Source organism: Pleuronectes platessa, chromosome 23, assembly GCF_947347685.1.
Source record: "Pleuronectes platessa chromosome 23, fPlePla1.1, whole genome shotgun sequence".
Taxonomy (NCBI): Eukaryota; Metazoa; Chordata; class Actinopteri; order Pleuronectiformes; family Pleuronectidae; genus Pleuronectes; species Pleuronectes platessa.
The window spans coordinates 8,191,516-8,209,026 of record NC_070648.1 but is presented as its reverse complement, the minus strand read 5'-3'; the positions used below and the strand labels follow the sequence as shown (position 1 = coordinate 8,209,026).

At 43.4% G+C, this 17,511-nt stretch overlaps 1 protein-coding gene across 1 annotated transcript in view; it reads left to right on the top strand.

The window, feature by feature from the left end:
• LOC128430315 (sodium/potassium/calcium exchanger 2-like) overlaps nucleotides 1-17,511 on the top strand; it is a 35,427-nt gene that overhangs the window by 11,515 nt on the left and 6,401 nt on the right. Inside the window, exons 2-7 of the mRNA XM_053416359.1 lie at nucleotides 3,862-3,910; nucleotides 4,953-5,061; nucleotides 7,588-7,602; nucleotides 13,072-13,122; nucleotides 15,910-16,008; nucleotides 17,287-17,369. Coding sequence (XP_053272334.1) covers nucleotides 3,862-3,910; nucleotides 4,953-5,061; nucleotides 7,588-7,602; nucleotides 13,072-13,122; nucleotides 15,910-16,008; nucleotides 17,287-17,369 — 406 coding nt within the window. The remainder of the gene's footprint in view (nucleotides 1-3,861; nucleotides 3,911-4,952; nucleotides 5,062-7,587; nucleotides 7,603-13,071; nucleotides 13,123-15,909; nucleotides 16,009-17,286; nucleotides 17,370-17,511) is intronic.

Genomic DNA, 17,511 nt, shown 5'->3' with positions numbered 1-17,511 from the left:
CATTACAGTCACTTGCAAAAATGACACAGCAGTTTTTCTTCTCCTATTAGTCCCCCAAAAGCCGGAGTCTGATTGGTTCACAGGGCGGCGGCGGGGGGGGTGTAAGAGGAAGCAATTTTGGCTCAGTCCTGATGAGCGCTGCCTTGTGGGAAATCAGCGTCGTGGCAGCTCCTGTAATTAGTTCTGCTTGTTAGAAAAAATGAAGGGGTTACTAATTAGCAAGTGGATGGCTTCTTGACTTGTTGTGCATCTTTTCCCTCCTTTTCCTCGAAGATCATCATTATCGTCTCCAGGCAAAACGGGGAAAAGGGCAAGAGAGAGAGAGAGAGAGAGAGAGAGAGGCTGCTTCGTCGTGCTGCTCAACAGTTTAGCTCTAACGCGATGAATCTAGATGGACAAATCTCGAGGGGCGTGCTGTCATGCTCTGACAGACAGGCTGCCGACTGTGGGCGCACGTGAAGGCAAACGCCCGGAGCTGTGCAAGATTTCCCTTTTTCCAGTTTGCGTAACAAGCCGGGCAATGTGGTTTTCACAGATCTTTACATTCGCAGGCTGACACATGCTTTATTTATAGTAAATCCACAGCCACAAAAGTTTAAATACGATTTCTCATGCATGACCGTCCCTACTATCCTGTTAATTCAGATTCACGCTTGGCTTGTGCACGTCTCCTCCACATGGTCTCGAGACAACCATTAAAATACATTTTGAACGGTTTACGAAATCATGATTCGATTTTAACTGTTTGACTTGCACATTTCAAATCTTAAAAAAAAAAATATATATAAATATTAAACCCTAAATCTATCTAATAATTTCAGAAATCTGTCTGTATGCCGCGACTCAATTACTGCAGGTCACTCTTACAGTCTTCAAAAGAAAGCTGCACTATAGTTTAAAATTAATTTTAATTTTTGCCACTGCTAATGCTAAGCTAAACTCCCTTTATCCCGGCAATATCTTAATCTTTCTCATGCATCTCTTTAAAAGGAATTTAAGATATACAATACAATATGGCAAACTGTCAAAAATAGAGTTATATGGTTATAAAGTACAATTAAAGTTAGAAAGTAAGCAAAAACACTTTGGCTTCATTGTTTTAATGCGATAAACCAGTTAAAAAACCTTCACACCTGATGCTGTGTCGTTTTTGGAAGCTTGATTTAATGCTCTGGAAATTACAGTTTATTTGGATTTAGAGTGAGAGTAGAAGAAGAATCCCTTGCTTTCATTTGATGACTGCAAACTCCGAAGAACCGAGTAGCACTGAAACAGACGTGGTGGAAGTGATACGCAAACTGGCTCATTAGCTTGATGAATAGTAAGGCTAAGTACTATTCCTGTATGTTTTAATATATCTAGGGATATATCAAGGAGTAAATCAAGGATTTAAGGGATAGAGCACAGCTATGGTGGATTTAATCAACCATTGGCAAACTGGAGTCTATTATTCTCCTAAGTAATTTGGCTTGGATGTCAGAGCATAAAAGGAAAATGCAAATCAAACTCCTCCAGAAATAGACTCCTTTTGTGCCCCAGTCAGATTTCATACGAGAAGATGTATAATCCGCTGCTGATGCTCGAAAGTCAGGACTTCCAGCTACGATCTCTGCGTTTCAGCAGCGCGCTCCGATTCCTGCTGACCCCCCTCCCCTTCCTTTTTTTTTTTTTTTAAAGCTGTGGGCAATTTTCAGTGCCGAAAGCGGAAGTATTTCTGCTTGATGCCACACTGTCGCTCGATAATTCTCTGCAGCGCGTCGTTACATGAATGCGGCTGCAGAGGAACATTTATTTCCCTCAGCTGATCCGCTTCCAAGAACGATTCTGATGTGACATTATGCAAGAACTGTACGGCAGAGCGGCTGGAATCAGAACACACAAACCACCGGGAACATACTAATCTCCCTCTGCGATTATTAGTCATAATATTTAACGCAGGCTTAATGATCGGCCCGTTGGTGTAATCTCTATCTGGCACATTCACCTGTCCCCCCCTTAACCCCACTGACTTTCCTTTGAGGATGGTGGTTGGGAATAAAACTGAATTATTATCCCTGGAGTGTGCTTGGAATTTCTCCGGAGATCTAAAATAGGGGGACTATGAGGTTATAAAGGAATCGCTGTATGGAAAATCTCTGGATTAGCTCAAGTTCTGTCACATTTATCGGGGGGGAAAGTATAATTTCAGCTCCAACGTTCCTATAACAGATGTGCAGCTCTGCAGTGGCATAAGCTAATGCATGGAAATTGACGAGCTGTTAAACAGTGGAGCACAGTGGGTACTGATGTTCACAAGGAAACCAGCTCCCCAGTAAATGTTCCTACAAGTTGAGATTAACTTGGTTTGATGATCCAACAAAAGGAGCCCAAAGGGTCATTGTGTTTTTTTTAAATCCAGAAATCTGTCGTGAGGAATGTTGACACCCACGAAAGCTTTCACCTAATGGACAGAAGTTAACACCGCTCTCCCCCGTCCTGTTGTCGAGAGATTGGTGATTCAGTGCGATGCTCCGTTATTTAGCATGCAGATGAATCACTTGACAACCCCCGAAGGCCGTGTTGTCAAATTTGTATATTTGCCCTGCGTTCAAAATCCACAAGATCAATTAGAATTCATTTCTTTGGCATTAATCCACTTTATCCACACGTTCTACACATAACTGTATGCAACCTGTGTAGGCTGCGAAAACAAAGCCTGGATATGCTAAGATCTGAACAAAAGCTTTGTGTCTGTAGTTGAAAACAGAGGAACACTCGTGTTTTTTGGAGATTAAGTGAGCGCAGTTCAGTCAGACAGTTGGTGAAAGGCTTTTGTTTCAAAAATAGGCCGTGTTACAGTGCCGCACATGGCACACACACACAAAAAAAAGGCCCGCTGAGAACGATGGCAGAGAACTGAGTGATTGTTCACAGACTGGAGTCAGTTTGACACGATGTGGCACTTCAGCCGCTCTCACAGGCAAAGTTCTCACGTTTTTACCATTTGACAGCATTCGACTCTCGAGGCAGTTCATCAGCTTGAGGCAGCACTAATAAGATAAGAACATTCACGTCATTAGCCGAGCAAGAAGCCAGTAATCAGACTGGATTCATGTAGCATACTTAATGCAAACAATGCAACACGAAGGGCTCGACAGAACAAAAGCAATAAACACGGTGCCTGCTGAGGAAATGCTATTGTAAATCCATACAATACAATACAATAAGGAGTAAATACCAAAGACAAGAAGATAAAATACAAACGGAGATGTGAAAAAGTACTGACTACCTAAATACTGACTATCTGAAAATGAGCACTTCATACATCAATGTGATAACAAGTACCCAAAATGACAGAAACTATCATTGAGAACTTTGCCTTTATTAGTTTGAGTATGGATTAAACAAACTACTAAACTAAGACCGGGGGCGGATCCAGGGGCACAACGTTTTAAACCATCAAATGTTATTTTCCATTTTCACAGCTGTAGTGAAAATTGTGGGTCCATTAAAGAGTTTTGTCCTTCATCATCACCATTACTTTTTACAGCTACTGTGCGGTGCCTGGAATTGATACGAGTCAACATCCTTGAGTCAAATGAGTGAAATTGAAACAACATTTTAAAGGAAAATGCAAGTCGACACGGTCTAACCTCGCTCAGCTCGCGACTGACACAGTGGGCAGCCGCAGCAGTGGGGAGGAATGTGTCCCACAAGTCTTGTCCACTTCCATCACAGTCAGTCACCTCCATCTCCGTAACCGTGTCGCAATGTCTCTCTTTATCATCTATTCGTCTTGTCTGTGTGGTACGCTTCATATCTGTGTCCTGTTTTTCTCTTTCTCTCCCTCTTCCCACCTTTACTTGGTTTTCTCTCTGTGTTGGATGAGAAGCTAAGTCCTGGGGCACCGGAGGATGACGGCAAGCTGTCGGTAGGTCCTGTCTGATTGACACTCTTCCTGTCTGCTTCGATGTTTGTCCCCGTTTCTATGTAGATGTAGTAGCGTAACTTGTCTTTTCTCTCCCCACCCCCGTACTGTGAACGAGACGTGCACCGTTATCTCTAACCTTCAGCCTCCCCGTGTGCAGAGAGCAGCTCCGTCTGGTTTCTGAACCCGCTTTATGTAACAATTACATTTTGCACACAGCAAGCTAAAGACATTCAAGGAAGCTGCATGTTCAGAGAAAGCTTTAGACTCTTCTATTTCTTAAATAAATAAATTGGAACCTGCCTCGTCGAGGAAGCAAATAAAACGGAGCAGCAGAAGGAGAATCGTCAGGGTCACATTGAGAAGCTGCGCCTCCGAGACCCAAACGCAAGCCATGCTACTTCACATGTCCACCTTCCCTCCCTCTCTCACCCATATGGGCCTGTGAATTAGCACCCGACAGCTCCTGTGCTCATGCATTACCAAAGGCGGACCCACTCCAAGCAGCTGCCGCCTGTAACGCTGCCTAGTTTCCCACAGTTCTTGAGCTTGAACTGCAGGTGTGACCTTGGTTCGGCGAGAAAAATCCACTTTAACTGCAGATGCGCGTGTCAACGCATGGGACTCATGTTTTCTAAGATGCTGTGGCGCTCTGTGCTTCTTTCACTTCTGCTTAGAGGTTTTATGCAAAAGAGGATTAGAGAATCTTATTCCAACCAGCAGCATGCCTGGAGGTGGTGCAGCATATGCATGAACAAATGTTGCAGTAACATGAATCCTGATCACTGAGCTTGAAATGTTCTAAAGGAACAAGAGTCCAGCACACGTATGTAAAATGATCATACTTTATAATGTAAATACAAATTAACTTTAAAAAGCATGGTTTCCCTTTTGTTGAACAAGAAGTAGCATTTGAGATTGGCTAATTTGCTTTTTGACATAAATAATAGATCCAGTTACTGGACGAGGAGAAAGCATGCCTCACTTGAAGAGCCCCGTCTCAAGCAGCAGGATGTTTGATTCACACTTGTTTCTCCTCTCGCAGGCGAGGCCTCGACTGCAGAGGGGGGGTAGCTCCGCCTCCCTGCACAACAGCTTGATGAGGAACAGCATTTTCCAGCTGATGATTCACACGCTAGACCCACTAAGTGAAGGTAAGAAGGTCAAACCGTACACAGACGACACCACTCTTCAAGTCTCAAAGACACCACAATGTGCAGGGCAGATGTTCCTCCTATCTCTCTGTCTCTCCCTTGAAATGATCTGTATTCTGTTTTCAGATGAAATGGAAATGTGAATAAGGTATTGACAACTTACAGAAAGCAATGGAAATAGAAATATTAGCTTCAATCCTTTGCAAACACCACCATGAGCCCTTAAAATCCATAGGCTCCACCATAAACAACAAGAAAGGGTTAGGCTTTTTTTTTAGCCCCTATGCTTTATGCCAAGATTGATTGATCCATTTTTAAAAACGGTCCACACGAGACAAGCTTAGTGCTGTGTCAGAGCACAGCCGAGGTGGAAGATCATTTTCCTTTAATCCAAGATGAAGGCCCATTAGCTTAGCTCGAGGAAATGTAAAACGGCAGTGTCAGTGCTCGGCGCAGGGGATGAATATGTTAATACGGCAGGGGAGGTGCAGTGTCATCCCACTCTCGTGAAAAAGATGAAAGAATAAACTGTACGTTAATGGTTGGGGGGGGGGGTTGGGCAACAGCGGTTAAAGGCGGGTTTGGAGAATTTGTCGTTCGAGAGTCTTGCTTTTTAGCTTCGGTGAAAAGGTGTTTGAATTCGGTGCGGAAGGAACATCTCATGATGTGATGAATCCTAATCCCTAAAAATTTATATTAATATTGAAAGCTAATACCAGTTTATGTCTGATGATGTCGTTCTTTTTACACTCTAGCTTTCACCGAGTTTTAAAGCATCAGTGTTGCTTAACAACAAATTCTCACACAGGACAAGGTCCAAAAGCCGGTGATGCTAGTCAGACTCTGTATTGCCCCTCTGGCAGGGGCTATCTCTGAAATGACTTTGCATTCCTTGAAAGCCAAACCTGGAATGAGTCAGCTCAGGAAAGATGCACACGCCGTGCCAAGACGGACCTTCAAGTTCCCATTAACATGCATCCAATCATTGTCGTACACAGACTCCAGGGCGTCCCGACTCAGTGTATTCATCTTTCCATCTGAGTGATTAAAATGTAAATCATAGCCTGCTGGGGGCATGGAAGTAGGAATCTCTGGTTGTAAATGTACAGCAGAGGGCTATACACACTCCAGCCTGCTGCTCCATGTAGGGCCATTTGTCATATGTTCTCCACAGGCACATCCAACATGCACTGATCATGTCAGAGTGACGCGTTTACTACTTGTTTGACGTCATAAAAAATGAATTGAATGTGGATTTAAAATGGTCAAAAGGGCCATTTCCTGCTTCAGTGAGAAAACAGTTGAAATGTGAGGATGTTAGTTTAACACATTTGACCGATAAGTCTTTTGGCAAATTACAGACTAGAAATGAATGCACTGAAACAACGACTGCAGTGTGACATGAAGCGAGGATTGAATTAATTACCGCAGAGAACAAAAGCAAACCCATCGGGCCCCAGCTTGGTTGGAATATATTATTTAGAAATTTCCATTTAGCACATTGGAAAGTTTTCACCTGCTCCAGTGAACACAGAACGACGGACTCATCACGGGGCCGTATTTGTTTTGAAGCGTTAAATAATTTCATTGATTGCGTGGGTCCTACTGACCGTGTCCTATGCGCAGTTACAGATATCATTAATGCAAAGGAGCACTTTGTTGGCGAGCTCACAGCGTGGAGGGAGCCGGAGCAGGTGCATCCATCAAAGATGGAGGCTGTGCTGCTTGTCCTTGCCTGCTCTTAGGCTCTAAGTGTAGCTCAGCGGGGCCACGCGGGAGCTGGCAGGACTCCATCCATGCATTTTTCATAGGCCGTTTCTCGAAATAAAGTCATCTTCTCTTCGGAGCTGAGGCAAAGTCCGGGGTTGTTTTGCTGCTGCTGGGAAGTGGTTACCGTTCTCTTGTTAGGCTTTTAAAGTGGGCGTAGTTAGAGGTGTGCCTGTGCCTGTGTGTGTGTCTGTTTGTGTGCCTGTGTGTGTTGTGATTCCAATATACTCTTCACTCCTTCATTACTCCCTTCCTCCTGCAGCAATTAATCTATATTGTGTCTTACTGTCTTCGTCAGTAGAGGTTGTAATTGCAAACATGTTCGTGTCCCTTTTTTTTCTCTGTGAGGTTATGTTTCAGACTATTTCCTGATCTCTTGCAACTTGCATTTTCATAGTGAGATTCAAAGGCGCTGGTTGGCAGGTTTTTGTTTTAGCCTTGTTAGCTGTCTCTATGCTAAGCTAACTATCTCTTTGCCCAAACCTCATATTTAGCACACGAGAGTAATATCAATAATGAGGCAAAATCATTATCCCCCAAAATACCAAATTATTCTGCAGAATTCGAATCATTTATTTCATTTATCAGCACAATAAAATGCGATATTGACTCTTTTTCATTTCACATGTCGCACACATTTCTCGTCTTGACATAATACCTATCAATGCTTAAATGTACCCTATCAAACTAAAGATCACCTGGATTTATTTTTTCTCTGCTTCTGTCTTCCTATCTCTCTTTCTTCTACTGTCCCCTCAGAATTTGCTGACTCTGGTGAGTTACTCCTCTAATTTCTGTATCCCCAACCTTCCCTCCGCCCAAAAAGAAAAGAAAAATCTGTTTGTTCTCATTCCAACAGCCTGGAGACCGTTCTCTCGCCCTACGTGTCCCCTATGTTTACATTCCCCAAGCGCCGCTGTGCTGTATGTCAACTCTGCTCTGTCCATCCCTGCAGACTCCTTTCAAATATCGCCTTCTCTTCTGTGGATGTATTCTCCCTGGAAACCCTCTGTGACCATTTCAGCATTGATTTTCTTCATTATCCCTAATCCTCTCTCTCCTCCTGTGAACTGCTTGTTGTTCTAGCTTGGTGTTACTGTTCTCTGCAACACAGGTAGAGGCCTGAGACGTGTGGTTTGGAGTTTTCCTGCCAACACCTTCCCTCTACTCTATGTCCTTGATGATTCTGGAAGGTCTTTTACACTGCATTTATTGAGTCTGAAAGGAGATTCTCTAAATGATTGTCCTTAGTTAAGGAACGGATGCACTGGGGATGTAGTGAGAAGTTGTTTTCCCTCATAGCAAAACAGTTTTTAGCCAAGATTAGACCACTGAAGACCGTTATCCGGCTCAAATACCCCATGGAATGATGCCACTTGTGCAGTCTTCTCCTTTTTGCCAGATCTGGGCCACAAATACGCCATAGCAATACCACATGTCAACCAAAGGGGCCATAGGTTGCCCAAACTAGTTTTGTCATATTTGGCCCACATTCCCAATTTACCACAGGGGCCACTTTAGGTTCACATCCAGTTCGGTTTGCCCAAAGAGGCCCACATTTGTTTTGGGATATTTGGGACACATTTGGTATTTTTTTTAAAACAGTTGGGGACTTCAGTCTGGCTTGCAATCCGGCTTGCAATCCGCTTTTTGTGGGCTACAATAATACCAGAAGCGCGGCATCTGTGTGCTATCTGGGTTTTTCAGAGAACCTCTATCAACAAGAGCTTTACAGAGCAATTAATGGCAATGGAATACAATCAGTTTCTTCCACAACTAGCCGAGAAACAGTAGATGTTTATTTAGCATTCAACCATTTTTCCAATCGGGTAAAAGTCCTTCAGTTTAATGAGAGACCTTCAATCCTGCGTGCTTTTTGTCGGAATGAACACTGTACATAATCTGGTACAGTTAGTTCCAGGTACAGGTTCCTGCATCTCTTTTTCCATCAGCTTGGAGCTACAGACAATATATCTTATGAGTGGCATAAAATATTGAACCACAGAGAGAGCTGGGGAGGGAGACGGGCAGAGTGGCTCTCAGTCTGCTGTCTGAGCCCTCAGTGGATGACTGGGCCCCTAAACAGCACTCAGCATTCAGGCTGCGCTCAAACCCCCCAATAGAAAGATTTCATCCCACGATCTGATCTCTATGGCGACTCTGTGCATACCCAAGACTGAAGTCTACCTCATGGAAGTAGATGAGCGCCTGTGTATGGTCGCAAAACATTTAGTCGTGGATAATTAATGAAACAAGATAAAACTTTATTGATCCACACACATCACAGCAGCAGGCAAGTCAGAATGACCAAGCCAAGACAACAAAGAAATATAAAAAGGCAATAGAATAAAGATACAAAATGCAAATTTAATAAGAAATTGCAAAGTATGTACATTGTAAACACCTTTCAACGCAGTGGTTTGTATGAAATGTTTTAAGTAAAGCGAGTGGTTTGTGTGAAATGAAATGTATAAATATTTAATAAGAACCGAGATAATATTATGAGCTGGGGCTGTTATTGAGTTCAGATATCGGACCGTCTCCGCTCGCTTCTACATAACATCACTGCTCTGTGACAACGCAGGAGCCAAGCAGCCCTCTCATCAGATGCTTCCCTGCAGATCATTATCTCACTGAGATGTCCTGGAAGGATTGCTCAACGTGCCAATGTTGCCTGGAACATCTTTGATGTCGGGTCATTTTTCGAATGATCCATTTTTTTAAAGGGATAGTTCACAGAAAAATATAAAAAATCACCCTTTATCTACTCAGCACTCTGCAGATGGTGGGAGAAGTGTTAGAGTCCACAAAACACTTCTGGAGTTTAATGGGTAAACTTTGTCGCAGCCTAATCGGATAAAACGAAACGAGGTCATTTACACCAAAAACAGATGTAAGCCAACGTTACATGATGGCTTGCGCTTTCTCTCCCATGACTTTTTATTATTTGAATATCCATCCAGTGCTAGAAGTAAATCTATGAATCCAGCCAGCATTTCCAATTTGCCCCGTACTGTTTCCTTCTCCTCTCCCCAGCAGTACTGTCTGTGACCCAGGGCCCCATTGATCACACAGCTCAATAATGCACTCAATGTCGCTGACCACCAACCCCTTGTGCAACAGATATATATTTTCCATTTATGTATATATAAATATATATTGATATATTCAGCTGTAGGGTTATGCTCCATTTGCTGTTCTCCTCATACTTTTGTAAAGTACATTAGATATGACACAGACACCAAGTTAGTGAAATGGTGGCATCCTCATGTGTATTTAAAATGATATACAGAATTTGCATTGTAATTGGACATTAATGAGCCCATGCTTCATGCATTGTTAATCTATAATGTTTTTGTCTTGCATTTATGTCTGGATCCCTAAAAATAGGAGATGTACAGTCACATTTTGTCGCATATTCTTGAAGACAAAGACAATATCAGTCTTATTAAATACTCTGTATGTCGGAGCCTGTAAACAATTAGTCTATATAAATGGGAAATGTTATTTTATTGCCAAGAGATAGAGTGAAGGTCAATACCACTATATTATCTGTGCTATAAATATTAAACTATAGCTGGCAAAAAGGAAATCAGCTATACCCTCACCTCTTCAAACTTTCGCTAAGCAATATTTTATATATAAAATGCGAGAGCTGCATAGAGGGGAATTTACTTCTTGTTTAACTCTGACTACAAACAAGGTGTGTTTCTTAAAAAAACATTCCTTTAATATATGATCATATTCATGGGGACTCCCTTATTGCCTGATAACCTTGCCCTCCCATTTTTTTTATTTTGTTTTGATAGATAATCGCACCTGTATGTTATGTAACTGTGGCCAGCTGACTACACTTAGTAACTCATGATCCCTCCAACCATACTCCTACACCAACACTCACACACGCATCTCCCCAGCCCTTTTGAGCCTCCCTGTGCTGGGCGGGTGAAAATCAATGTTAAAAGCTTTTTTGCCTCAGCACAGACTGTGAATTTTCCTGTCACACCAACCCCCAGCAGACAGGCCGGGCATGCACACACACGCAAACACTGTCTCGTACACGGCTCGCCAGAGGTTTAGAGGTCACGCGACAAGGACAAGAGGGCCCGTGGTAAACAACAACAAGTCTCCCTCTCTCTCGCTCTCAGTCTCTCAGACAGGCGGCTGTGCGGGTGGTGATTGCGCTGTGGGTTAATTCCCCCTTAGAGTAGCACCAGTTAGAGTGCACTTCAAACCCAAGGCACCTAATCACATGGGTTTGTGGCATTTGTCTGGGAGCGCAGCCGACGAGCAAGACACTGCAGTTGGAGCGGGTTGTGTTTTTTTATCTCATTAGATTGTGTTTTCAGGGCTGCCAAGTCTCGCATTTGGCTCGAGATTCGCACCATAATCCTCTCACATGTGAGTGGGGCGGTCGCCCACTGTTGGGCAGAGACGCATATTAGTGCGTGTGGGCGTGTGGGCACATACAGCGCTCGTGTTGCACACCCACTACACGCACAAAACTATTCAGAAGACAGTGACTGTGATTATGAACAAGTTGGATTTGCTTCACGTTTTTTTCAACAGAAAGAGAGTCACACACGCACCACATAAGGAGCTGAGTGGCAGAAGGAGAGGCCGTGAGAATTTTAAACAGCTCAATTTTTCATGACCTGGTTTTTGAACATGGCATTTGACACGAGGGTGGTGCTAAAATTGTGAATCTTGTAAATTATTCCAAGGCATATTTATAGGGACGACGTCTTGAGTGGAAAAGTTACTGGCTCAAAACAATGTGTCATTAGTTTTCAGACTTGACCTGGCAGTAAGGTCCAGAGAATCGGGTGCGGACATTCCCCGTTTTTTGCCTTTCACACACGCACAATGCAGCTGGAGGTTCACTGCTCAGATGAATACACAACAGCAACAAATCCTAAGCATTATTCAGGAGAGAGGATCCGGTCGCAGCAGGCAGAGGCAGGAAGCGACCTATTCATTCTGCTGCGGCGTTATTTCTTTTCTGACACATTAATCTGTCTTCTACTTGTATGGCACCATTTTTCAACTCAGACATTTGTTTTCTTTTTGGTTTATTCAAAAGGTTCTTTCCACGGACTTTGTACTAGGGGTGTCGTTCGAGAAAGTCCGCAGCTAATCCGGTTTCTCTCACTTTGCTTTCACACGTGCACCTCCTCCGGAAAAGGGCGGATAATCTCTGGAGTTCAGTGCATGTCTGAAAGCGGCTATAGTGTCTTTGCAAAGATGTGGTAACAATCTTTTATGGGTTTGAATACGTAAAACATAATTTCCTTCACCCTCTCTGTTTTGAAGTGGACGTGGGGACTTCGTAGGCAGATATCTCGGAACCTGGATTATAGCTGTGGAGAAAAGAAAAGAGCTTCGATGAACCGACCCTTTACAGAGGGAGCGAGACTTTGATTGTTTTAGTATCAGGCGACAAGCTATGAGCGAGGGAAAACTGGAAAGAGAAGCGCTATGAACGCGGGCTACGTCTCCACCACCCAGTGCATTGTGGGAGGCAGACCCTTGCAGCCCGGTGTCTTCCGTGCTCTGCCCTGCTTCGCGTTCAGCTGCTCTGCTGCAGGTTTGAATTCCACGCTAATTCATCATGTGCAGATGTGCTGACCGTCTATTTGCAGTCGCACGGGAAACTGCCACAGCAAGGGAATCAAATTAATTGTTCGGGTTTCATTGTGGAAATAAATCGCTGAATCATCGAGCCTTTGAATAAGCTTGCGTGCAGAGGAGAGGAGGACTCATCTTTTTGTTGCATGGTGACCCAGTAAATTTTCTTCTGACTTTCCTGTTTTGTTTGTTTTTTGGAATGATACCATTGTATAAACCTCTTATTATCATTATTATTATTATTATTGTTAGGGTAATATATCGACCGCCCCTTCTCCCTCCCTTACTCTCACAAATCGTCTCTAATAGCCGCAGCCTGGCCACTGGCAGGCTCTTTATCAGACTGAATTACTGTAAGGCTGTAATGTACTTTCCTTGTAATTCAATCCTTTGCTGCTTTGTTTTTGCACTTATGCAGTGACGACCTGGAAGAGTCTGTGTGTGTGTCTGTGTGTCACGTCGTGCCTGTGTGTGAGTGTACAGCATGCGACTTGTAGAACCAGCAGACCTGTCTTCTTCTTCTTCTTCTTCTTCTTCTCCTGTCATGTTCACTCTTTTCCTTTTTTTCTCTGTGTGTCCGTTGCCTTACCCTTGTCTTTTGCTGTGATGTTGTAGAGCTTGGGACTTATGGGAAACTAAAATATTATCACTCAATGACTGAGGAAGGTAAGCCTGAAAGTTTTCACTACTTGATTCTGTGAGTCCGCTTCTGTTCAGTTTTTTTCCTCCATCTCAGTCATGAAGCATCCGTCGCCCCGCCTCATTCTTTTCAGTTTGCTCGTGGCGTACAGTTTGCACACTTTCTTTCTTTCTTTCTTTCGTTTCCACAACCTCTCTGAGATTTCACTGGCATAAGTGCAAATCAGGGTCGCCATGCCATCTTTTAATTTTATTTATTTACCTTCTACTTATTTTTTTGGTTTGTTTTAAATCTATGCCCATAGATATTGTGTGTTACTGTGTGTAGTGCTTTTGTGGATTTCGATGAAAATTCAGATATTTCCAGGGCTATTAAAAGCACAACACACATTCAAATGCGATGTATTACCACCCCAGCCACCTCTCCTCACACTCTAAGAAAACACCAAGCACAAGGTTTTCTATTTCCTCCCCCCCCGCCCCCCCGATTCTTTCTTTGGCCCTGTTACCCTTCTGCGTTGCTGAGAAATACATCATCCACGCCTCAGCGCTCACTCGGAGGTTTCACTTGCACCAGCAGCGGGTGCGCACACGTAAGACCCACATTGCTGAATTCGTGCAAACCGGAGTGACTCATCCACCCAGTGGTTGTGTAACAGGCGGAGCTGACAGGGGAAACGAAAGCCTCAAGCAGGGCCGGGACTCAGTTATTCTGCAAAGACGCCTTTGAAATTGCCTCATTATGATGCAAATTGTGCTGTTTTAAACAACGCGTGCACCTTAAGTGGGCCTTCCCGTGATTTTTCTTTACTGTACGACACAGAGTGAAGAAAACAAAAATAGCATAACTAGTATTTTTGCTTTTGAGTGTTTGATTTCAGGAAGTGTATGAAATTCAGGACCAAAATAGTCAAACATTGTGTCAGTGTGTAACATATGGATGAAAAAATAGTGGAAATATAGTGGAAAAAAATTATCCCCCTTTTTGCCAGGGACCCTCTGCAACCCCTTGAGGACCCTTAGCTTGAGAAACCCTGCTTTAGGGAACTGTGAGGTTGTGATGAGATTTTTCTTTTTTGTTTGCTCGTACAACTCATTTTTAAATATACCCTTAAAAGGCTAAAGGCCATAGGAAAGCTGAGTATTCAGTCAAAATGCATTGAGACTGGAATCTATCTGAATCTGTTCCACTAAATGGACATAGTGCCATATATAAATGTTATTTTTTGTAGAAATATTTTCCCATCCTGCTCTGAAACCACATACCAGAGTGGGGTTCTTCAAGATTATAGAATTTCCTTTGAATACTTAGTCATGAAAGCCTGACCATGGCAATTGTCGAGCCGTACCTCACACCCACACTTGTATAAACGAACACGCAAAACCCCACACTCGCAGCCGCATACACAACCAACCGTCAATGACCGCTTAAGGTGAGTGATGTCAAGGCAGAGGAATGTGTGATGCCGTCTCGTAGACATGTACAGTGTGTGTGTGTGTGTGTCTTTGTGTGCGTCTGAAATAAGACAGGGAGGTGGGGAAGCGCTGTGCATTGCCAAACATCGAGGAGACAAAGGCAGAGAAGGACGGTGTTTGCCTGAGATGGATGGGCGAGAGGAACACAAACGATGGAGTGCGATAGAAGAGACGGGAGGAAGGCCAGCAGTGACTTGGGGTGGTTAATGATTTTTGCCAGAAGGTCACAGACAGTGTTGACATGGCTGGGTGGAGTACGTATTGATGCGTCACTGTGCCAAGCACTGACAAATCAGCCGTGCCCTCTTAAAATAAAAAGGGGGGGGGGGGGGGGGTGGGATCGTTCAAATTGATTGCAACAGGCTGATTGGGACGAGGCAGGACACGCATGCAAAGACTGACACGCACAGGATGTCGGTGAAATTAAATATGGATGCACAAGATGGTTTTACACCAAAATAGCTTGATAGGTCCGACAGAGTTCTTTGGTGTCGAATGAAAACAATCCCGCAAAAAATATTAAAATCTATCTTGTATCACACGAGAACCTGAGAACCTGCATCCCATGACTGTGCTCCGCTTGGAGTCACGTTTCCTCTTGTCTCGGCTTTAGATCCATTGTTCATGAGGGTCTCGCTGGGGGGATTTGGGGTTGCGGGGGATTTCGTGGAAAGTTGTTTCACACACCAGCGGTCAGTCATCGCTAGTCATTACGTCAGGAGCAGAATTGCCTGGAGCTTTTATTTATAATCTCAAAAGGGCAGCTTATGTAAGCCACAACTTCCCACAAGGTCATGTTGTTCAATTGATGACTGGTTTTAATTCAGTCTGCTGCGTCCAGGCACTGTATGACTGAGGTTATGGAACCCGTCAATATTACCAGGAAATACGTTTGTTATTTATTTATTATCTCTTCGAAATTCTCCATCTTAATAGTATAAGTCATAATAGCTTTGATAACGATTTAATAAATCGATACGGCTATCATTTCACTGTGTTCCTTTTTCTCTTAAGTGCTGCCCCCGGCTATTGACATCACTTGACTTTTTGATTTTAGAACTGAACAAGAACGGGAGTGTGTCTGACCTCCAGGAGGCAGATCTCACCCTGCTGGCTTCTCCTCCAAGGACCAGGACATTGCAGAATCATCAGTATATGATATGCTATGTTATATTGACTGTTGCTTCTGTTTCGATGGCAGTTCTGTGTGAACCCCCCCGCCCTGCTTGAACGGTGCTTTTTTGGAAATGTGACCCGTCCGGGGTCAAAGGGGACAGAGGGGCGCCCTGAAGAGGCTGCTGGGTTTCTTCTATAACCACTGTGGCGATTCTTTTGCAGGTAAATTCCGAGAGAAGGCGTCCATCCTTCACAAGATCGCTAAGAAGAAATGCCAGGTGGAAGACAGTGAGAAGGCAAATGGAGTGGCAAGCCGTTCAGGTAAAAGAGTCACAGCTGCATTTATGTTGCTCAGAGATCAGAAGGGTTGCGTCCACTTCTGTGCCTCTATCTATAACTATAAGCCTTATAGCAGTTTTGGAGGGTGATGACATCATATCAGTAGGGGCCAATAGGGATATCAGATAAGAAAAAACTTTTCAGTGTTGTCACGTTATTAAAACATTCTACCTCATTTGTTTAATTCCTACAAAAGCAAAGTATAAAAGCACTAGTTTGGGTTTTTTGTTCAGATTAAATTAACAACTACACCTGTGCATATTTCCAGTCAATTGTAGTTCTATATTTATTCTTAACTATTGCTTTAACTACATATTATATTATTAATCATCAGTTTCCTGCTGCTGTTGCTTTACCGGCCTTTATATTGCTTCTATTGGATTGTTCCCTCATAGAGTTAATGGGCATCACATCCGGTGTTAAACAAGCATGGCATTATCAAGAACTGCCGAATTGATTGCAAGTGCTGTCTTCAAGCAGTATTTAAATCAATCACAGTCACTGCCAAGTGTTATTTATGTGCGCTTCTCACTTGAAAGAGCACTGGACCAAAGGATAAACAGGAGGCCAGACGAGGAGGTTTCATGGCCCTCGATGTCGTCCGAGCAGCAGAATCAAAGCGGGACTTAGATGTTTATCAACAAGGCTAAATTATGCTAACGGCGCCTTATTAACATATTACCATCTCGATCAGAATTCATGACTGGTGTTTCACGCAGCACATCTTGAATTTAGTCGCTGGTGCCTGAAACAGAAGAAGATTTCCTATCAGCACGTGATTGGATTCATATCGTACTTTATACCTAATATCGCAGCATTCCAAGAAAAGGAGCGAGGTCACGTATCGGACGAGGGCGCTAGCAAGCTGCATTACACAATCCAGGAATCGTACTAACTGTGTCACAGCCGCACTCGGATTAAAGCTATTATAGTTTTATCATCTGATTACATGGCTTTGGGCTCTTTGTATTTTAATAAGCGCTGTTAAGTAAGTCTGGCCTCAAATGAAAATAGAGTCCTACCAGCCACCAGGAAGCGAGGAGGGAGGGCGAGGATAGAAACATGCACGTTCCCCGTTCAAACACAGAGGGAGGATTTCAAAAGCTTCAATATTAAAATGAGTCTCGATACAAGGATGTGATTCTTATAAGGATTTAAATCACTGTCCTCACTTTTTATATCTTTCTATAACGGGCACTGACAGCTTATGTTCCTCATTAATGCTTTTTACACGTTAATTATTCTTCAAATGTCCCGCAGATAAGAACCTTCCGAACAGCTCCAGCGTGGAAGTGGAAGTGACACCACCCATGAACGGAACGGCAGTGCAAGAGGGAGAGACGGTGAGTAATCGCAGCACACACACGTGTATTATACGCACACAAGAACGGAGCAAAATTCTTATTTCAACCTTAAATATGCCCCGAGCCAGCCAATCGGGTCGAGTTATGAGGAGGGGACAAAAAGTGAGGGACTAATATCAAA